The sequence below is a fragment of the Manduca sexta genome, chromosome 13, assembly GCF_014839805.1.
Source record: "Manduca sexta isolate Smith_Timp_Sample1 chromosome 13, JHU_Msex_v1.0, whole genome shotgun sequence".
Lineage (NCBI taxonomy): Eukaryota > Metazoa > Arthropoda > Insecta > Lepidoptera > Sphingidae > Manduca > Manduca sexta.
In genome coordinates this window covers 9,516,506-9,539,222 of record NC_051127.1, presented here as the reverse complement: position 1 = coordinate 9,539,222, position 22,717 = coordinate 9,516,506, and the positions used below count along the sequence as shown (strand labels likewise).

Genomic DNA, 22,717 nt, shown 5'->3' with positions numbered 1-22,717 from the left:
ATCTAATTGCACTGTTTATTTGTATTTATCGAACATAGAATATCTAAAACAGTTGATTTTACCTACGAGCTCTTGGCATCAAAAATCTCAGTGTAAATTGTTCTAGTTTATTGCAATCGAAACAGCCTCTTAAAGAAATAAAAAAGAAATAATCTTTTAAAAACTGATCCTATGACCTGTGGCGTACTGAGTATATAAAGTAAATACTGATTACACTCCTAGTAGTATTCCACTGGACTGCGATTTGTGACTACGAAAACCGTCAAGATGTTCAGTTTGTTTATAATTGCGTTTTTAGGCGCTGCATCTGCTGATTTATTGTACGAAGGGCAATGCCCTGATGTCGCGCCAGTGGAAAATTTCAATATGCAGGCCGTGAGTTGATCTGTCACTATTTTATCATCATCGTCTGACGTGATTTGCTATCAGTGTCAATTCATCAAATTGGTTTCATTATGGTTGTTTATTTTGTACTTGAACTTCACCTTAATATACGATGTTTCTTCCAGTATGAAGGCACGTGGTATGAGGTAGCTATGCTTCCGCTTTACAACCAAATGAATGGGAAATGCTCCACTTCAGTCTACACCCTTGAAGGTGATGGGCTGTCAGTCAGGAACTCTCATATAGTCAATGGAGTAAAGCAATATCTGGACGGGAATGTCAAACATGCTGACCAGTCCAAATCTGGAAAACTTATTCAATCATTCAAGATTGCACGTGAGTTTTAAGAATGATTTTAATAATTTGTGCGGTGTTTAGATTTTTCCTATGGAAGATTGATGTCATTAAGGTGGTTGGTAGAAGAACTGAGCCCATTTCGAAGTAGGGTAAGGAAAGGTGCCAGTTAGGAAAAAAAGGAAAGGTAACAAAATAAATTTATTTACTTTATATAGTAACTTCCTTATTCATAAACGTTTTTTTTGTAAGGACGGAGTAAAGCTGTGATAACAAGTCTGTTTCTCAATGCTAATAGCATGGCAGCCTTCGCAGTGCGTAGCCATATGGCCGTTGTGATTGGCTAATATTGTTGGTATCTTACTATTAGCCAATCACAACAGCCCTATGTTTGTTTCTCAGTGCCGTGGGGTACTGAGAAACAAACTTGTTATCAGAAAAAACCGTCTATGAATAAGAGGGTTAGTGTTTAGATTTTCAAGCTAAGGATCTTTCATGTTGTACAACAACAAAAATTCTTTTCAAATTTTCGTAAAATTGAGTTAGCACGTATGTAGTACAACAGTATCTTGATTTTATTATTAATGCATTGTATAAACCAATTAACACTTCATTGCCTCTAGCTGCAAAGAACTTAATGGCCAAATTGAATATACTTAATTAATTAATATTTACTTCTAGACCGGGTGAAAGTGGTTGAGCCGTACATCTTGGCGATTGACTACCAAAATTACGCCATCGCGTACAGTTGCAGATACGACGAATCAAAGAAATCACACTACAGTAAGTAACATTACCGTTAGAATTATATAATAGTATCTATAAAACGTATAAAACTATGTAATAAACAAAATTTGACCTGTCATTTAAACGCCAGTTTTTAGATAAGTCAAACTTAACTCTCAAAATACGCTATATGTTGTAACTTAAGACATTATATGAGCTGTTGTTTATAATATCTGTTTCTTAAACAGTCACGATCTTAAGATGCTGATGTTGACATTAACTTGACAGCGTGTATGCTATCACACTTGAGAGCGAAATTTTGTTGCATCTATTAATACAGCCATTTAATCCCATTTTCATTTCTGGAATTGTAGTCTGGATACAAATTAACCATCGTAAAGCATGTGCAAGATTCATGAGATATTACGAATGCCTTTATTGTTATTTGTTACATCGCGTTACTTCGATTTGCTAACTTATCCCAAGCAATAACGTTTTACAAATAGACGCGTCATATGCTAACAAAATGGCACATAAAAACGGCGCACTATTTGCTATAGTCACGTATCTGTACATATAATTACAAATTGGCTCGAAGAAGGAATAAAAAGATGCAGCATACATTCGTTAGAAAAGGATATATATACATCGACCGTTACGTAACAGCGTTAGTGCCGCGTGCTTATTGGCCGTCAAGTCGGGCAATTACCTTACTTTCGTCTTGCCAGTATTGAGCTCGGACAACGTATCTATGTAATAAAAACATCTTAGATCTTGGGATCTAAGATGCAAAACATGTTTGTCATGAAAAACTCCACAAAATAACTTCGTCTGCCTAGGGATGATAGTCTTGGGACTGATTATCATCCCTAGGCAGACGAAGTTATTTTGTGGAGTTTTTCATGACAAACATGTTTTGCTCGGGATAAAATTAGTATCCTAAAAGAGATACCCAACAAAATCGTATACTGCAAAATATATGTTACGATATTTTTTTTTAATATTTTAATTAAAATAGCACTACAGGCTATGTTATCCGTATTGGGAAATGTCGGATTTAGTTGTAATCTTGAAAAAAACGGGATTACCCAGTGATCCGGTATAACCACAAAGCACCCTTATTAGCAGATTGGAGCTTAAATAGAATACAGATCAATGCCTAATATTATCAATTATGCTTAAATTAGTTGATATAACTATTTAGTAGATCCGTTCAAATCTGAAAGTTTTCTGACATAAGATATTTTGTGTTTTCAGCTTTCGCCTGGGTCTTATCTAGAAGTAAGACTTTGGAAGGAGACGCAAAGACAGCAGTCGAAAACTTCCTCCAAAACCACAGCAGCATCATTGAATCTTCGAAACTTATACCAACAGATTTTTCTGAAGAAGCTTGCAGTTTCTCCAGTTCGTTTTCACTTTCGAATCCAAAGATGTTTAACGCTGCAGCAAGACATTAAGAAGAAAGAATACAATATTTTTAAATTATTGTTTATTATTTCTGATTTTTTTATTATATATTGCTACAGTCAATTATGATGACTGGGTTCGGTGATTCTCAAAATTCGGGGAAATTGAGCATTTTTTTCAAATCGTGAAAGAATATCGTAGATATGCATTATTTTCCCTTATTCACGAAATCTAGGTATGCAAGAATATAAAAAAATGGTTTCTACAAGAATGGTGTTCATAGTTTTTGAGATAATTGAGATTGAAATTTGTGTTTAAAACGGCAATGAGAATGACTGTTTACGGTAATGAATGTACCAATGACGGTAGTGAAATAAGCCGCCGGTAATGAAAAAATCTGATGAAAATGTATATTCTACACTTAATAAAATAGCATTAAGTGAGTACTATTGCATTTATTCATAGAAATTAGCCCTAAAAATAAAAAATATACCAAAAATACTAACATACTTAAACTTTTTTTATCAAATTAACTTGACAAGTGTTTATTCTCATTGACTTACATATTATATAATCAACTATTAGAAACATAGAATCAGACTTTAAGATCGTATAGGTACTATATATTAAAATGCTTATCACAAATGTCTTAGTATATTAATAATATTATCACAAACAAATCAGTCTTTTATATTATTAAGTTTCTTATGACTGTAATGTTCTACATCCATTTCAATCTATTTGAAAACAACACCGACGCAGTTTTAATAATAAGTAATCAACATTAAAACAATAGTTATTCCGATTTAACTATTCTTTCAATAAACAACTAATTTTAATTGTAACTCACTAACATTAGTAGATGTTGAGACGGTTAGATTAGTAGACGTTCAACAAAAATTATAGTAGTAAGTATAGAAAGCCTTTTTAGAAAATTTTGAAATCATCATCGTCATCGCTGTCACTCACAATATTAAATTTGATGTTACTAAATGAACGAGGTTTTTCAAAGTATTTACTACCACTGGGTTTGTCGGACACAAACTCTTCAAAATTTTGCTGAAATTTTGCTAATTTACTTTTTCGTCCATAAAAACTAGTGTTTGACCAATCAGGTAATCTTATATTTGATAATATTTGCACTCGAGATTCATTTTCAAGCACAGCAGTAGAATTAATCCCAATATTTTCTATGTCATTAATATCTGTCACATTGGATTTTGGTTTTGTTGAAACATCTGATTTACTAGCAACAGGACTTAATATATTACTGAAGTTAATCGTTTCTTGAAGTGCACCAGCTGATGTATTTTCTTCAATGAACTGCTCGAGGTAAACGTTATCGTTTTGTGAATTTGTAACAGCCATACCAGGTGTATCGAGACAGCCAATATGATACCCATGACGACATATGGTATCGTTGGAGCAGATAATGCAACTTAACTCTCTAAAATACATGCGAGGGCATCCTACAGACCATAATACTTGGTGTACCGACATTGTTCCCTTAAAAGATTTGATTTCGATGGGAAAAGTCCTTGTGAGTATCTCTGCTTCAGTCACAATATTAATTTTAATATTTTTGATCCGTGTTTTAATAGCTTTTACGAAATCATCGAATGTTGCAATATCAGAACCAAAGGCAACAATTTGATCAGCTATTCTTTTTAAAGTCGCACCTACTCCATCTGGAGCGCCCTTGCCATGGCCGGCTTCCAAGTAGTTCCAAGTTACTGTTTTAATCTGAGGAAAGTCTCGGTATAACTGGCTGATGGCATAAAACATATGTTTATTCCGGTATTGACTAGATGGACTGTCCGAGATAAAATGTAAACCGTCTAACATGGGTGAGATGTCTAATATATACTCTATAAGTGGAATAAGGTGAGCCCAAATTGCCGCCGCATCATGCCTATTACACTCGCTAAGAGTACAGTAACTTTGTGTTTTATGTGTTCCCAATTCTGGATCTAACAAGTAAATAACAAATGTATGTAAAGTTATCTGACTGCGGCTGCCACCAAAATGGACACTTTGTATTTCTTCATTGTATTTCAAGCTGTAATTTTCGCTAAAATCAACATGTATAACCGCTTCTGCAAGACATAGGGTTGATTTTAACATTTTGATGGTATTGTATTGTCGTATGACGTTGTTGCAATGAGCAAAATAGGCGGGAATAGAATCTTCTAGCTTTTTTATAACATTCAAAGGTAAATCTTGTAACTGTACTTTTTTGGATACGACTTTCTTCTTTTCTTGACCTTTAGACATATATTTCTCAACTGTAGTACACCATTGATAATATTTTATCGTCTTGTCATTTTCAAATTCTCCATAATTTAAAACTCTATCCTTGCAGCATTCACATGATCTATTCATACAATTATCTTCATTGACATTACAGCATAAGCAAAGAAGAAGAGACATTCCGTTAGCTTCCTTTAAAATATTGTATCTTTGAAGGCTTTTTAGTATCAAATCCATATTTACGTGTTTTTTGCAAGAGCAGGTATTTCTATCGGTGTTATTTGGGCGTAATACCCAAAACGGACAGTATTTACAGAACGTCGAGTAGCTTACGTTTTGATTATGGTTCGCTAAAAATTTCTTATGCAAATGAAGTAGATTATCGTTCAAGTATCTTTTTGTTTTCTTACACCTTTTCTTGTAATGTATTCCTTTTATCTGGCAAAATTCTACTATTAACATCCTCTTCCAGGAAATGTTCTATCAGTACTTTCAAATTGTCAGTTCTCTTATCAGATGTAATAGATGCTTCCTTTTTATTTTTAATTGTAAATGGTTTTACTTTTCCTAAAATATTATATTTCTTGAGCCGCTTTCTTTGCTTTAGTATGGCATCACTAAATAAACGTTTTCCTTTTTTGTTAATTTGTTTGTAATGATCCTTTAAACTTGAATTTAAAATTTCTCCAAAAGCCAGTTCTTTCTTCACTTCTTCAAGTTTTTGTCCGTCTACGTATTTATTAATATTTTCTATTTTTATTTGTATAGGTGTTTTTATTTCTTTCTTTTGTTTTCTATTGATCTGTAATAATTTTAACAGGATTCTTCTAAGGTTATTCTTATCTCTCTGTAGATTCTCTATTTGGGCGTTTAATATTCCAATTTTTCTTTTATTTCGATAACGTAATTTGTTAATATATATTTTTTTCTTGTGACATTTATTACAGGTGTTGGGGTTATTTGTTACATTATTGGTATCCAGAGTAAGGTTTGAGGGGCCAGCTAATGGATCTACAGTCGTTGCTGGACTTTCTGTATTTCTCGATAAAGAATCCAAATCTTCAATTATTAGTTCTTGAATGGTTCTACTTTTTCTTCTTTGTTTATTTTTTGGTTTTGCCATTGCCTGTCTAGTATTTTTTACTGAAAAAGAACAATTTTATTAATTCTGAGGTTGTGAAAGTCTGTAATTATTAAAGTTACTTTTATTAAAGTTATAATTATTAACTATAAAATATATTTGGATATTTGTTAGAACGTCAAAAAAGGTTAAATAACAGCAAAATTTTTCGTGCATTTTTGTCTCATAACCATCTATACACTCTCATTACCGCCTGAAATAAATCTGAGAGGAAATCCTGGTAATGAGATTGAGTGGAATGAGATTTGGCATCATTTTGATTTTTAATTAATTAACAATAAGTATAAAGACTTTTTTTTTTTATATTATTAGCGTTATGTACATTCACGAAAGGAATAAAATAATCAAATAATAGAGCAACATAGTGCTGTATTTACCTGGTTATTGCGTGGATGGTAAAGAGCAGCCGATCGTGGTAATCTTAAAAACTCACGTAATAATGGTCTATAATTTATTCGACACTACAGTTACGTCCGTTCTCGCCGGCGCTGTCGGCGCGACTGATCCGCCGCCAGGGTATAGGTCGGGTCACAGATTATAGAAAATAAATAGAACTTAGTAATCGCAGTGACAAAGTCAGCTGAGTAAAATGAGAAAAAAATTGTGGTAAAAGTTTAAAAATCAGTGCAAGAATAATTAAACGAATATCTTATATGATTTATACCTAAAAACTGCCACTAATGTCTTGTCAGTGAAATATATTTTATTCAAGATTTATGAACAATGTTTTTGAAAGATATTTAAAAATAATTAGGTCAAGGTACGTTTTGGACCGCTGAGGGTAGTGAGAAAATGGGCATATTATAATTTTTATATCAGTTACTACGTACTTTAATGTTCTAAAATTACCTGGTTAATAAGGCGTGGGGTGCAAAGATTACTATAAAAAATAATTGTTCGAATATTCACATGGAAAGTATTTTTAAATTGTTCCGATTCACGATTTCCCCCAACGGAGAGAACCACCGGGTTGCCCTGAAGTCATTTATGTTTGATCTCGACCTTGCTTTTTGAATAGACTCTTTTGTGAAAGCTTATATTGAAAAAAAAAGCAAATAAGATAACTGTGTAAAAAATTTTTTTTTTGTATTCGTAACGAATGTAAAAAAAACACCTTCAGTTGTGCCTTACTTCATTTGTTAATAGACTTTTAAAGTAAAGTGGGCGAAAAACCAAGCCTTGTTCGTTCTATCGTTCTTTGTTTCTTATGTAATAAATTTAATCAATATTAAAAAATATTTCATATGCTCGACTGAACATGATGAACATATGTTTTATTGTTCCAAATAAATGCTGATAAGATGATCTTTCAGATAAGCAGAAACAAGAATATTAAATTAAACACCTCATTTAATTTCAAATCGATGAATAATGCATAAAATTTTTATATAATAAAATAATATTAAAAATCATTTATTCGAGTTAAGACGGCTCAGTGTATAAAATTAAAGATAATTTAGTTTCTGTCTTAAAGATAATTTAATTTATTTGGTTACAATCTTTTGCTTGCAGCTTCACCCGCGTGAATTAGTTCCGAGATAAAAAATAGCTTATGATCTTTCCAAGGGAAAAACTATCATTTTACCAAATTTCATCGAAAGCCATTCGATCATTTTCAAGTTTGTCGCATTTAGAAAGATAGACGCGACACTGGCATTTTGTTTAGTAATATATTATAAGGATTTTTGAATTACAAAGTATTGTTTGGTATTCCACTGCGCTCGCCATCCTGAGACATGAGGTGTTAAGTCTTATTATATCCAGTAATTACACTGGCTACAATGTTCTTCAAACCGGTACACACTAGAGAGACTACACACTGCTGCTTGGCGGCAGAAATAGACATTGCGGTGGTACCTACCCAGGCAGACTCTTACATATGAGAGGCCTACCACCAGTAGGATGATTTGAATTTAACAAATAGGATAAGAACACAGTATCAGAATACAATTATGTAATATACCACCTAAAATTATATTGACCGTAAAGTTTTGAAACACGCACGCCTTTTATACCTGAAGGGGTAGGTAGATGCGCAACTGTTGCATCCACTTTTCACTGTGCGTATAGTGTCCCATGATGTGACAGGGGTGAGCCTATCGCCAAATCGGGCTCTAATCACAGACTTCGAGTACAAATACAAAAATCTAAAAATAATAAACCCGACACTATAGCATTGTAGATGTACCTAATATGCCGCCGGAGCACTTTAAATTGTAGCAAAAATCATAAAATATGGCGAAGGTTGAATATTTCAAACGGTAACCCGATGCAAAAAAAAAATATTACCTTAGTTAACCTATCGCGGCATTTTAACAGAAAACAAAAACTAAGACAAACGTAAATAAACCTAAAAGGGAAGCCGGTAGGAATCGGGTTGTATGCACGCTTCGGCACCATAAAATATACACGATTTTATATTACTTTGTATAACCACACAGTATTCTAGAAACGAAGGCGTGAAAGTAAAATTTTTTTACCAAATTTTTGCAACACAAAATTTGTATTTCTAAGATAAAAGTATTAACTCAATCCTATTAAGTTGATTATTATGTCGGAATTGATTAATATCTTTATGATGTACTTCTAGTGCAGTTCTAAATATATGTGGGCAGAATATTCTGGAGCGAAATTATTTATTTAGGTATTTATAGAGTAGTAACAGCCATGGGCGCCGCAAAGATTAGTTTGAGGTGTTTCTGCATCTATGCACTATACTGCATAATATCATGTTTTTATCAAATTCAAATTGTGCGGGTTTTTATAAATGCTTCATCATAAAAAAACCTAATAGCCATAGACATAGCTCCTAGAGTTGCGAAACTCAAGTGGCAGTGGGCAGAACACATAGCTCGTAGAACTGATGGCCGTTGGGGCGGAAAAGTTCTGGAGTCGCGACCACGAACCGGAAGACGCAGCGTAGGCAGGCCCCCACGAGATGGACCAACGATCTGGTGAGGGTCGCCGGAGTCCGATGGATGAGGGCGGCCCAGATCCAGTCCCTATGGCACTCAATAGGGGAGGTCTATGTCCAGCAGTGGACGATTTCCGGCAGAAATGATGATGATGAACAAAACCTTTGTGGTCAATAGTTCCCATTGTTACATATTTATTGAGTGATTTATATTTTTTGTGATTTATTTCTGGACAGGGAGGCACATACACCTACTTGCACCCCCTTCCCGGCGTCCACGGCAACAGCTATATATATATAACAGACAACAGTTTAACAATAAATAGCTATTCAATAATAACTACTGAATTTACATACAGACTTCACAGAATTTTTGTGGAAAAAAGTAAAAGAAAAGATAAGGCAAATTAATATGACAGAATATAACAGCAAAACCCTCTGTTACATAAATTTAAAGAAAGCAATAAAAAAGAAAGGGATGACTAAACAAGGGTATCAAAAATCGTTAGAATATTTTTTCACACAGACGAAGTTGTTAGCACAGATAATATGTTCATTTCACTAGGCTCGACTTACATTATCCTTTAATATTATTAATGGCTTAATTATTGGATGGTGTTTTACTCGTAAGACATTGTCGCTACCAAGTCTGCTCGACATTTCTTTATATTAGCAAGAAAAAAATTTACCACATTCGACTTAACGGTGATCGAAATATAATATTGCATTCCTTGATTGTCTCCGGAATTAACTGCTCTCTTACTCCATAGTAAGAAGTCGAGTGTAGTTTCTTTTTTTCTTTACAGTTATTACTAATAGAGTTGGTAGCTGTGAAGGGTACATATAACTTGATTCCTGCCGGCTTCCCTTTTGCAAACTATTAAAATAAATTATATTTTTGTCAAATAAATAATTAATATTTATAGCATAGTGGGCTATAATCTAATATGATAGTATTAATACCTTTATTTTGTCAGCTTCTCTTTTGGTAAATTTCACCCTTCGCCACAGCTTGGTATACTTGGGTATATCAGGTGAAACAGGAGTTTGTCTGTAGTCTTATTGGATGTTTACTAGCTGTCCTAACACGCGATTCACTAAGACTCGATTTTCATACCACATGTGTGTCAGTTACTGTATTACAAAATTAAATTTTACAACAGCTGTCCCAATTGCTGGTTTATCCTTTTGGCATAATACAATATTATGCGAACACTTTCGAGTTTCGTTTACTGAACTCACATTATGTTGGTGACAAGTTAGGAGAAATCACCATATTCACTTTCCATCTTGCTGTATAGATTATTTCATTCAGGATGACTCGCCCTACTACTTTCCCTAATCGCTTACAGTGTGCGTGAGAGATCGCACACGCACAATATAATGGATAGCGTCGGGGAAAGTGCTCGAATTATTCCCCTTACCCCGCCACCCTATTGATTTTGTGGTGTAATACATACTATCATAATAAGTTAATCTGGGGAGAACGGTGTTGGTTAGATAATAAGTTAAACTATTTATTTCAAAACTTCCGTATAAGCTGTGTTTTGTAACTGCATGTTGTTCTTAAAATAAATAAAAAAACCTTATCAAAAGGTGCGTCTTCATGGATGAAATGACTAACGAAAAATAGGGATAGGTTTACGTCGCGGCGCTAGGTGTACTACTTGTAACATAATACTATCGTGTGCGCATCCAGCGTGCTGGACAGTGCTGCCACGTATGAAGATATATCTCTATTTATACAGATTTAAAACACATAATACAGATATAGTTGCAAATATTAATAAATATTTTGCAAATTTGTTTTTTTATATATTTTTTTTCTAGTTTTGTTTTTATGTATTTTTCGTTATGAACTAGTAGCTTTTGCAAACAAAAATATTAGTCGTGGGAACAGAAAAAGATGTTGCTGAAAAAGTTGGATACAGATTAAAAAAAGAAGTCGCCGGAGATGTTGGATACAGATTTTTCCTGTTTCAAACAAGCACGCACGGGATTTTTATGAATTTGGAACTCAGATAGAATCTTCTGAATTGACATTATATGATATAAGGTACGTTTTGCACCGTTTGCCGAGAAAGCTGCGAGCAAAACCTAGTACATTAGTGTTGGTCAGGTTCAAACAGTATACACTTGCTCGTGTATTCTTATAACCTTTCGTACGCAAATATTTCGCTCGCCTTGCTGTTTACACGTGCATATGATCTAGATTCGATTGCGAAATGGTGTTGCAAAAGTAAAATAAAACAAACGACGTGGCTCCATCGTGTTAGTAATAAGTAATATTTCATTCTAATTTGACAAAATATTACTGATGAGAATAGAATATTTATATCCGTTTTGATAGCAGAAAATATTTGAAAAATTTCACCTTTCGCCACTGTGGCCCACTGTCTGACACCGAAAACTAATAATAAATGTCTTGGCACATAATACATTTTGGCAATAAAAATAAATTAAAATCAAATACTTAGTTTATTGCAAATAGTCAATCACAGTCCATGAATCGCGAGCATTGGAATTCTACCAGAAATTACTTGTAAAGAAGTCTGTCTCGAATTTGCTGGAGTACGCGCAGCTGGCCTCGGAGAAGTCTTTGAAGACAAACGCCTGCCGATGTTCAGCCAGCTCAGAATACTTGGAGAGAGTGTTTTCCACCATCTTCAATGTGTCTCCTTGTAGCTTTTCCTTCGTACGAGTCAGAATCCATGTGAACACTGGAATTGTATTAGCAAATAGTACAGACTTGGGTTTAAATGATGTTGTAGCTAGTATGATTAATAAGACTGATAGTGAAGAACATGAGGCTTGAATTATACCATGCATCAGAATTAAAAGTAAAGGAATCATATTGTAAAGCCCTAAAAGCATTTTAGATTATATGTCTTCGTTAGTCATTTAAAAATTAAAAAGAGACTATAAATACTGGGTTCTTAATTTATTTCAACCAATGTAACGGTTTATTTTAATGAATATGTTACTTTCAATAGCTATACTAATATTTAATTTTACTAGATATTTGGTTTCTGCATTTTATATTTTTTCTACTAAATAGGGGCTTGCTATAAATGTTTTGAAAGCTATAGGATGTTATAGGTACTGCTGTATTGATTATAAATAGTATAGTGTTATTCGGTATCATGAAATCTGCGACCCTAGGATATGATATGACAAACACGACACAACCGGCCGTGTCGTTTAATTGTAACGATTGTGATCGGTTCATGGATCATCGCGAATCACGTGCTAATCCGTCGACACTATGAAACGACTTGAGCCCTCGTGTCGAGTTCTTTGGCAAATTCTATAGATGCTGACATCTGACACGTCACAACGAGCACAGGTCAGCGGAATTTATTTCTCTGTTAATCAAATTTCTACTGATGCTATTATAATATTTATAAACTGTTATCGACGATGCCTACCAATAGGCGAATGTCTTACGACCGTCTCCAAAAAACGATCCCATTTTTAATCTTCGATCCGATCCCGGGAAAGAACCAATAAAAAAGTCATTTGTAAGCATATCAAAAACCTTTATTCTGATTGGTTCATTATCACGATGGTTTGAGACAAGAGATTGGGATCGTTTACTGAAAGCGGCGGTAACTCGTCTATCATTTTAATGTCCAATAAGAAAGCGTCATACCATAATGTGTTCTGGTCTTCTTCTTCATAGTTTTGCAGGTGTACGCAATCGCGTAATTATCGTAGTCCGTGGAGAGAATAAAGAACGGGAACTGCAATACTTTATCTGAAAGTTAAGGTAATATGAACATTAAATAATTGGAATAAATACAGTCTGACCAGGAAAATAAATGACTTGCATCGGGAGTGCCACTATTCACTTTGTCGTGTTAAAGTTAATTCTGTCAGTACAACAATTAGTACCGTATCTTAAACTTGGCGCGGCTTTTCTTTTTTCTGGTCAAGTTATACACCGACATTCTATTATTGCATATAGACCTTATTGCATCAGCTGACGGCTTAATCATAGAAGAATCAGACAGAGCGAAACTAGTGTACTACGTTGAATTCAACTTTGCATTATGGTATTGGGGTGAGATATTATAATATCCAATATCGGTTTGATAGGCGTGAAATACAATCTTGGGTAATTGGACATATTCTTTGTAATCAAAAAGTCATAAATATTTTTGTTTTCCTACCAGAGATTTGAAAATAACGGTTTGCATTACCAGTACGCATTAATGATGCGAATGAAATTATATTTCTATTTTTTTGCATAAAATCAAAAGTAACAGAGTAAGGGGATAGTTCATTATAATATTATAAATTATCGTTTTACTACAATATGCGTGATAAAATATATTGACTGTAAACACAAAACAGGTTCATATTGACATTGTATTAGTAAATGAAACTATCTTTACCTTTGGACTTCTCTTAGAGTGGCAATAGTGCCATTAGGGCGTGTAAAATTAAAATTACTTTTTATTGATATTTACTTTGTTCGAAACTTCCACTTTTTTATTTTACATCTACGGTTCGTGTTACTTATGTTATTGTGAAGAAGATAAGTAGATATTTAATTTCATTTAGAAATGCAATGTTAAATTGACCCTGTATAAGTAAGTTATTGAAACAGCAATTTTCAAATTAAGATTGGATTTAAAAATATACATACCTCCATCTTCATGACTGACAATAAACTGGGCTTTGTTTCCAGCATCGAAGGTGGGATCGACTCGCGCCAAATATGACTTCTGAGTTTTGTTCTCTTGGTCTGAAGATACGTAGGTTTCCCTCAGGGTGTATCCGACATTATCTTCTTGGAAATCTAGCGTTGCGCAGTCGTAGATAGGCCTTCCGTCGCTGGCATAGCTCGCCACGTTATACCATACTCCTGAAAACTAGATATATATATATGTTGACTGCCTTGGTAGCATAGTTGTATTACATTATAGCCAGTGTAACTACCGGACATAATAAGACTTAACATCTCAAGTCTCAGGATAGCGAGCGCATTAGAATACCAAACAATATTTTATAATTTGAAGTGTTTCCACCGTTTATGGGCAAGCTCGTCTAGACATTCAAAATAATAAAAAAAGGGTACGTCTGCTGTAATGAAGTCTCGCGTTCGATCTTCGGGTTGGACAGAGTGATATTGAATTTTTCTACTGTGAATCAACCCGGAGTCTGGAATTTGTGCCTGATTTGGTGATAGGCTCACCCCCTATAATTATTTAGAAGGCATATATACGGTGCACCAGTTTCGGCTCTGCTACCCTCTTTGCGGATAAAAGGCGAGTGTGTGAGATTTTTAAGTTTAATTACATATACCGTCCCATAAACCTTTGTCTCTTATGGGATTTTTACCTCACGTAATTGGTAGAATAGTTAATTTTCTCATGTTTCATATTATCCGTACAAATATAAATCGGAAGTATTATATCAACACCCATAAGGAAGATAATCCCCAGAAGAGTCATAAATCTGCCGCTAGTCTTAGAGGAAGGCAAAAAAATATTCCTTAAATGGATTAGGGAGAGAAAGGAGATGTTTGGATTTTTGGAAATTTTTATACGAAACAAAAATGCGAGCTGTCGCTTTACTTAATTTTTCTCATTCTTGATGGAGTTAAATATTATAGATAATTATTTGTCTTTAGGGCACTGTTACTGCAGTCATTGCTATTAAAATGTAACTATGAGTGATTCAAGGACAGTAAAACTGTAGACTATTTCTTGTTATCTTTACCCCGATAAAAGACTTTCACGCTTTAGAAGTCACGTAGGATTTAGATTTATTTCATAATCTAGAAAGAACCTAAGACTTGCAAAATAATTTCCACATTATCTAGATAGTAACTGTTGCAAATCGCCCACGATAATTCTGATAGCCCAAATAGCGTCATGAGCAGGTAAACGTCACGATATAAGACGATGAGAGTTCGATTGTCGTTTTTTATCTTTATTTAAGGAGCTATGGCTTCATTGTCGCTTTAGGTCAATAAAATTCAGAGATTTACAAATATTTCTTTTAGATCGAGAGCGATGCAGGAGTATATGGTATTTTAAAGTGAAGAGGAAAGTGTAAATCTGTCATAAAATTTATCAACGCATCGTTCGTTTGCTATTATAGATGATTATGAGTGTTAATAATCATCCATCACCAACATTTTCTCTTTATCGTCTTAGAAGCATTCGCATATTTTAAAGCCAGAACTATGTACACCGTCGACTCAAAACGCAAACGTCTGAGATCAAAAGAATGATGACTCCATGTTCAGGGGATCACAACCCTCAACAATACGATGCGAGGAGGAAGATGTACACCGGTGTATATCTATTTGATTTTTATACAAAATATTAACTACCAAGTTCTAAACCACAATCTTAAAGAATTACCTTCGTGTAATGCAAATTCTCCTGCAGTTTAACATCAGGACACTCTCCGGGCAGCGTGAATTCTGCAGCCAGAGCCGTAGTGACACAAAACAAGATAAAGACATACATCGCTACTGCGCCGTACGGACGTGATACGACGAATGCTGGGCTCTCGCAACCCACACTGTAATTATTCAATGATACGTTAATAAAGACGTTTTATACTGAAATAGCTGTGAATTGGCTTTTTATTCTCAGTCCTTTGTTAGGATGGCGGTATGCGCAGTTATGGCGTTGACAAGGTTAATAAGGATTATATTTGCATTTCAATTTAATGGATAATCGTAAAAATAGTTACCTATTTCGTCTGTGAAGATTTTCAAGTATCATGAAATTTACAGGACCAAATTGCTTATAGATTAACTGATGAAGAAGGATTACTGATAACACGTTAAAAACCAGACAAAAAATGCAGTGACAGTCTTTAAAGTCGGATAAGTAATCCGATGTGTACCTTTGGATTTTTCTATGTTTAAATATGACATCCTATTTCTACAATTGCTGTGACTGTTACGTAGTGGCTAGGGGAGATGCCGATTGCTTTAATAGAGCTATTGTGTCTATTAGTTGATAAGGCTCAAAATAGCTTGTAGTGAACTTGTTTACCGTATTGATTTCCTGATTTTGGATCTGATGAATCGTTTATTTTTAATCTACGATTACTGAAAATAAAGAGCTGATACAGATAATGGTTTTAGTGCAATGTGCTTTGTATTTACTGACATGGAATGTTCATTATTTGTAATTACTATATTATTATTTTTTTCACTAGTCATTAATTAATGAAAAATGTTTCATTTGGCTTAGAAAAATATGTTCACTGCATCTAATAAGTGAACTAAAGACTTGGGAAATTATGCATTATGAGAGATCGGGAACCCTGATAAGGGCCACAATTATGGTTAATGTTTCTTTTCAATAGGTTCGCCCCCTTAACATGTAGCGAAAGTAGGTACGCCAATTGCATTATTGTCCACCCCTTCGGAGATAAAGTCGTGATGGGAGTCTATGTTAAACATCATAGACTGTCCTAGGTTCTAATCCCGTCTGGCCAAATTAAAAGTGACTGGGTTATTCTATCTTAAAAATTGCTCAGTCTCACCTCGGAGTTTGGAAGTTGGTCTGATGCCCCTGCTTTGGAAAGCACGTAAAGCCGTTGGTCCTGTGCTTGATTTCTCTGATCATGTCGGATTGTCGTTTCACCAGACTATAAGAGTGACGGGATTGGGGCTGCATCTGTGTATTGCGTACAATATGCACTGAGATTGATCACCGTGGGCGAAATTCGGTTGGTTAATCAATATTATACACCATAGATTGTTTATCGGCTTTACAGGTGTAAACATGATGCACGTCATTTTCTTCATCAATCATGACAACAGCGTGTTAAGAACCACGTTTTGCCAAAAAGTAATGCGTGGCCTTATCTTTATTACAAATCTGGGGTATGTTACGATATTTATGTACGTAATTTTGCGGTCCTATTATGTCGTACGGTGCGATGGGGTAACACCGGATCAAGGGGTAATATCGTCAAACATAACTGGGGCCTTATTCTCTATCCCGCAAGTTATTTTAACAGTGCGTAACAAGCACGTAACACAACGCGTCATGTTTAGGACTATAGAAATTTGGCTTACAGAATACCATTCCACGCACATTTCTCAAAGATAACATGACACGGCCGCATTACGCGTTTACACTATCATACAGAATAAGAGCCCTGTATAACTGCTAAGCTAGTAATGACACAATACAGTGGCAGACCACTCAGGTATTTAAATGTAGCATTTCAGCCTCTGTTTTCCGTATTAGAAAATTTTGTCGGATTTAGTAGTCTTTTTGAAACATCGGGATTACCCCGTGACCCGGTATTACCTCAACGCATCCTTTTTGTTTGGTATGCAAGGCTTATTTAAAAGCTTAATAATGCAAACGAAATCACGGAAAGTATTATGAGACAACTACATGAATTATGTTAGTTGAATATAGTTTGATATCAAAGGGAAAATGTGCGTAGAAGTAGTATATTATATTTTTCCAAATTCCAGATTTTCAGAGTTTCGAAATTTAGAACGTAGAAAACATGTAGGCAAATTCTTAATGTTCGCAACATTACGGCATTTTTTTACAAATCTTATATTTATGTACTTAATGAGTTAACATATCCTGAAAATTTGCATTAATTTAATTATTAAAAACTTAAATATTGTTATTCTGAACGCATCTTTATGCTAAGATCAGTCAATCACGTAATGGTCAGAGATAAAACACATTCGAAGAAAAAAAAACTGTGAGTAAATAATACTCAGAACTGACGCTTATTTGTTTACAAATAAAATAGAATAATAATTAATATTAGATTATGTCTGTATATTGTGAAATAAAGTTATTATAATTTAAATTTAACTCATTTAAAATCTAATGACTAACAAATTTTGCGAGTTGAGATTACAAATAAAAATTGTTGACTTAAATTTCAAATGTGTTAATAAGTAAATATTTTATTTATTTTATGCATCTACAATAACGCTATTAAATAATTAGATTTATTTATTTATTAGAATAATAGTCCTATATTTTTTTAAGATTTTATTAGAAAGCATGTGTGAAATATTTTTTTATTTTAATAAAACTTATCTTTTCTCAGAAATGTTATTAAACACAGTAAATATTTTCAATCTTATTTACTGTTATTCATAAGAAGCTGTGAGATAACCTATAGATAATTATAAATAAATATGTGACTGTTAATTATGTGAGAATTTACTCTTCACTCAGAAGTAGAAGGGATAGCGTGTAAAATGTTGAAGATTTTAATAATTTGTGCTTGTGTTTGTAATGTGTTTTGTTATTTCACATTGCTGGGAAAATGTCCAGAGAATTTGAAGGTCCAGGAGGAATTCAGACTTGCTGATGTATGGATCGAATTTAATACTATATGTTATTTATAAGTTTTTGATATGAAACATCTGTAGGTGCAGGTATTAACAGGATTGTTGGCCTTAAATTTTTCATTATGATTTATTTAGTTCCTGTTATCTTGTCTTTTATGCATATTACTTATACGAAGATGTTTCACATCTGCCAGGCGTCCCGTGACGGCTTATTTTTTTTTTTTTTGACTGAAGACAGATGAAATAACGGCCCACGATGGTAAGTGGTCACTGTCACCCATTGACTGGCAATGCCAAGGGCAAAGCGAAGCCGCTACCACCATAAAATAACCTCTTTTTAGGCAATTACCATTCTAAGTACTCTCTAATATTTGTTCAATATCGTTTGTTCGAACTCATGACAATGATAAAATTCATTATACGATAAAATAACTTATTAGCTTCCTGGAAACTCCCTATCCAGTAATAAAACGGTAATCTAGTGATAATGATTACACCATATTGATAATATAAAAAAATCAAGGATAATTAGGTATAAGTTATAACTAATTTATGTTACCGTCAATCATAATTGTTATAATTTCATAATGATTTATTATGTTGATGCGAAATTTTGATGTTGAAATGAAACTATCACGGTTTTTTACAGTTTCAAAGAACATTGATTCCTATTTACGATGTTTTGCGAGGCTACTGATATTGAACAACAATAGAGAAGATAGTTCGAAGCTTGCACTAGCCTAGGATTCTATTACACATATATTAATTAATTTAGAACCGAAAAGACCAGCTGCCTGGCTTCAAGACAGATTATTATGCATAGATCGGACAGTTATCAAATAATTATAAAAAAAATGGTATATTTGTAAAATGTAGGTAGGTATTGTAATTTTGACTTTTCTGACGACCAACACCACAGACAGTCCCGTGACAATGAAGGCTACAAAGTCTTCGAAACTTCTGGGAAAAATAAAAATAAACCACCATAAAATCAGAAAACGAATTATAATTTCCTCAATTCTTCACAATAACTAGTTTCCTAATAAATATTTCAGTTTTTTGGCAAATGGTACCAAAGCTACCACTACTCAAGCGACGGGCAGTCTAAAAACAACTGTTCAGTGCTGGAGCTGGTGACGAAGCCGACTGGAATTTATCTGAACCAGTCAAGGATCGACCGAGGCTTGTTCCAGCGATACAGTATGGGGAAACTGGAAATACCAACTAAAATCGAAGATGCTGCTAAACTTGATCTTACCTTTGTGTTTGATAATGCTCCTAGAAGATGTAAGTAGTAGTATAATTATAAAGTCGTCTAAAGATCATGTTATAAAATATGTTAAAAATTTGCCGTAGTATTTTGCCGCAATAGTATGGTTTTGTAGTAGTGTATAATAGTTCAAATATGTTATAGATCTTTGGGAAATCATAGAGTTTAACTCGTTTATCGAGTATGATCTTTAATTTTTTATTAATATCAGCCCTTTATTATATACTGTCCTACTGTTGGGCATCGGCTTCCTCTACTATAGCAAGATGTTCAGTCTTTAGGCCACAACGCTAGACTAATGCCGGTTGGCAGACTTCACATACCTTGGGATTACTTACGGAGAACTTTTCAGGTATATTTAAACTAGATGCTTTTCGAGGTAGGCCGTTTTCCATCTACAAATGCCAACATTACATAGGTAGTTTCTGATAGCGTGCTAACAATATCGATTCCCGGTGACATTATTCGTATCACTGTCCATCTTGGCATACAGGTGTTGCGGTACGGACGGTAAGTATGTAATGATCATTAATAAATGTGGTGGTATTCAGTAATATAGTACTTGATCTTCACTGAAGTGTCCCATCAGTTTGGTTGTAGATACTTTACCGTATGATTATTTAAGAGATATAATTTTTCTTATCTGAAGTTATCCTAGATTCCCAGTGTCAGCCTTAATATTGCTGGTGGTAGGATATATTTTATATCCGCAGAATAGCGACCAACGTACACAAGGTATCAAAACCCCCTATAATGGTCCTCGTAAGTGTCGCATTCCGGGATCACTCTGTGTACATCTGGTTTCATCAGGCCGGCATAATTGTGTCGAATGTCTAGGGGTAATCATCTCTCGTCAGTCGACATTCTATTGGACCCCACTCCACTTACGTTCAGGTGCGGTGACGTCGCTTTGCCGTGCTTTTATAACATTATAATAAACCATTTTTTTTCTTAGTAAAGTGAAATTCTCCTGGTATTATATAAAGGTTGTGAAAGCGTTGAGGATCTGGTTTCGATTCCCTAATCAAGCAATTGTTGAGCTATTTGTGTCTTGACAACAATCCAGTAATTGTTTAAGATTATAAGATAGCATATGCTATTAATAATTCGGGCATATTTTAATGTTTCTTATTGAAGATTAAGATCATATCTGTAATCAGTTGATGATTATTATCAAAGATTAGTTGATAAAAGATATTGTAAAGATTTACATAATATGAATCAAAGAACTATTGAACCGATTTTAACTATCTTGAAATTGTATCCAAGGTTTCGAGATAGGAATGTAGTGGAATTTTAGGAAGTAAATTATATAATATAATGTTATTTATATTATGTGTGTTATTGATGCCGATTATCTTCTTTTTTCAGTGAGAACTAGGAGATATCCTTTTTACGTTATAGCTACGAACTACAACTTTTATGCCACAATTTACACCTGCGAATACAGTCCATTGATCAATAAACATTTCAGTAAGTTCTTTAAAAGTACTGGATATAATAAGACTTAACACCTCATGTCTAAGGATGGCGAGCGCAGTGGAATATCAAATAATACTTTGTAATTCAAGGCATTGGATGGTGTTTCTACTGTTTATGGGTATTCGTATCGCTCACCATCAGGCGAACGGCTAGGTCGACTTGTCGACCAAAAAAAGAAAACCACTTTCTAGTATTTTTTCATCAACATTTACTAGTTTCTTGAATGCTGAATTACGTAATTGTTATACAGATACGCTCTAATTTTTTTTATTCAAATTTATAATTCGAGCATTTCAATTTAATTGAATTTTATATTCTGTGGATGAATAACCAAGAAACTTGCTAGCTTTAATTCATAATTCTTTATTGCAGTCTACGTATGGATCCTGTCGAGAAATCAAATCTTGAACGACGTATCCAAGGATCTTGCTGTTAAACCACTAAGCCAAATTGGACTGGATGCATCAAAATTAACAATGGATGAATTTTCAAAGTGTAATCCGAAATATTATACTGATGAACCGACTGAGCCAATGACGTTTAGGTACCCAGTGCCTATTTAATCAAGGTCTCTCATTAAACCAATAAAACTTTTATGTGTTTATTATTATTTAAATTTTGTAAAAAGACCAAAGATAAAGGCCTCTATTTCAATTGCTTTCATTCTTAATTTTGAACAAAACATTTAAACAACAATGCCAACATCTACTATCAATATCTTTCGTTATATCAAACTGATTTATCATGACTCCAGTTCGGGATTAATGGCTTAAGATAAAACAGGAAAGTACCGTCAATCTTTAAATACATCAATCAATAACCTTCATTGAACGTAGAATGTGGCTCGAAGTTTTTTAGGTAATCACACTTTTATTTCCGAAGGGACAGAGATGCTACCAAGACTTATCAACATATGGGTTCCATCCCATGATGTGATAAGGACCCTATCTCCATATCGGGCATAAATTCCAGGCTCCTGGCTATTACTTCATATAAAATTCAAATATCACTTTTCCCGAAGCAAAATTAGAACCCGAGACATCAGAGCAGTAGTCATACAGGCAGTCTTTTAGGTAGTATATCAATGAATAAAGAAATTAAAAAGCCGCCCCATGATGGTAAGCGAGACGATGCTCGTTAATAGTAAAGACCAAACGAAATTTCAATTGAAATGTACTAAGTGGCTTTGCAGTCATCAGTCATTTTTGCATCAACGGAATTATTTGGAAGTATAGAATGTTAATTTTAAGTTTCATCGGTTCATACACTAACATGAGGAGCAGCATTAGCAGCATATCATTTACTTAGAAGTTGTGAAACAAGCCCTTAGTCACGTATGTCTTAGTAAATATATAATATATAATGTTCTTGGCTGCAGGAAAATACTACAATTCCTTCAATTTCTTTTTATATTATGGCTTCTTCTTCATCATCCTTTATTTTATGGCTCCCACTGTATATCTATCGGTGGTTTCGCCAATGTTGAGTAATAATAGCGGATACAAAGGAAAAGTGACTAGGTATTATTATTATATA

At 34.0% G+C, this 22,717-nt stretch overlaps 3 protein-coding genes across 5 annotated transcripts; 2 read left to right on the top strand and 1 right to left on the bottom strand.

Moving 5' to 3' along the window:
- The first annotated feature begins 203 nt into the window (after positions 1 to 203).
- Positions 204 to 3,255, top strand: LOC115446812 (insecticyanin-B-like). The gene is made up of 4 exons (XM_037438158.1): positions 204 to 375; positions 510 to 720; positions 1,360 to 1,461; positions 2,662 to 3,255. The coding sequence occupies exons 1-4, from the start codon at positions 268 to 270 to the stop codon at positions 2,859 to 2,861; spliced, it is 621 nt and encodes a 206-aa protein (XP_037294055.1). The 5' UTR covers positions 204 to 267; the 3' UTR covers positions 2,862 to 3,255.
- An 8,320-nt stretch (positions 3,256 to 11,575) lies between these two features.
- On the bottom strand, positions 11,576 to 16,732 carry LOC115446821 (insecticyanin-B-like). Of its 2 annotated transcripts, none has more exons than XM_030173620.2 (5): positions 16,635 to 16,732; positions 15,494 to 15,656; positions 13,768 to 13,993; positions 12,769 to 12,873; positions 11,576 to 11,836 (listed from the first exon to the last, which is right to left on the bottom strand). In XM_030173620.2, exons 1-5 carry the CDS (start codon positions 16,715 to 16,717, stop codon positions 11,643 to 11,645), a joined length of 771 nt encoding a protein of 256 aa, XP_030029480.2. In that variant the 5' UTR covers positions 16,718 to 16,732; the 3' UTR covers positions 11,576 to 11,642. The 2 variants fall into 2 exon arrangements, with proteins under 2 accessions (XP_030029480.2, XP_037294225.1); XM_037438328.1 differs by lacking the exon at positions 16,635 to 16,732 and adding an exon at positions 15,831 to 15,877.
- A 1,547-nt stretch (positions 16,733 to 18,279) lies between these two features.
- Positions 18,280 to 21,775, top strand: LOC115446817 (insecticyanin-A-like). Of its 2 annotated transcripts, XM_030173617.2 has the most exons (4): positions 18,284 to 18,450; positions 19,485 to 19,716; positions 21,071 to 21,172; positions 21,554 to 21,775. In XM_030173617.2, the coding sequence occupies exons 1-4, from the start codon at positions 18,337 to 18,339 to the stop codon at positions 21,742 to 21,744; spliced, it is 639 nt and encodes a 212-aa protein (XP_030029477.2). In that variant the 5' UTR covers positions 18,284 to 18,336; the 3' UTR covers positions 21,745 to 21,775. The 2 variants fall into 2 exon arrangements, with proteins under 2 accessions (XP_037294184.1, XP_030029477.2); XM_037438287.1 differs by lacking the exon at positions 21,071 to 21,172 and having other exon boundaries at positions 18,280 to 18,450.
- Positions 21,776 to 22,717: the final 942 nt, after the last annotated feature.

What these genes read in the sequence shown, in the direction of transcription:
- LOC115446817 (XM_030173617.2), top strand. Translation starts at nt 18,337, where the DNA reads ATGTTGAAGATTTTAATAATTTGTGCTTGTGTTTGTAATGTGTTTTGT. An exon ending in AGGAATTCAGACTTGCTGAT is followed by an intron (nt 18,451 to 19,484) that starts GTATGGATCGAA and finishes TAAATATTTCAG; the next exon opens with TTTTTTGGCAAATGGTACCA. An exon ending in ATTGATCAATAAACATTTCA is followed by an intron (nt 21,173 to 21,553) that starts GTAAGTTCTTTA and finishes TCTTTATTGCAG; the next exon opens with TCTACGTATGGATCCTGTCG.
- LOC115446821 (XM_030173620.2), bottom strand. Translation starts at nt 16,717, where the DNA reads ATGATCAGAGAAATCAAGCACAGGACCAACGGCTTTACGTGCTTTCCA. An exon ending in TGTCAGTCATGAAGATGGAG is followed by an intron (nt 12,874 to 13,767) that starts GTATGTATATTT and finishes CTTAACTTTCAG; the next exon opens with ATAAAGTATTGCAGTTCCCG. An exon ending in GAAGACCAGAACACATTATG is followed by an intron (nt 11,837 to 12,768) that starts GTATGACGCTTT and finishes ATACAATTCCAG; the next exon opens with TGTTCACATGGATTCTGACT.
- LOC115446812 (XM_037438158.1), top strand. Translation starts at nt 268, where the DNA reads ATGTTCAGTTTGTTTATAATTGCGTTTTTAGGCGCTGCATCTGCTGAT. An exon ending in AAAATTTCAATATGCAGGCC is followed by an intron (nt 376 to 509) that starts GTGAGTTGATCT and finishes TGTTTCTTCCAG; the next exon opens with TATGAAGGCACGTGGTATGA. An exon ending in TCAATCATTCAAGATTGCAC is followed by an intron (nt 721 to 1,359) that starts GTGAGTTTTAAG and finishes ATTTACTTCTAG; the next exon opens with ACCGGGTGAAAGTGGTTGAG.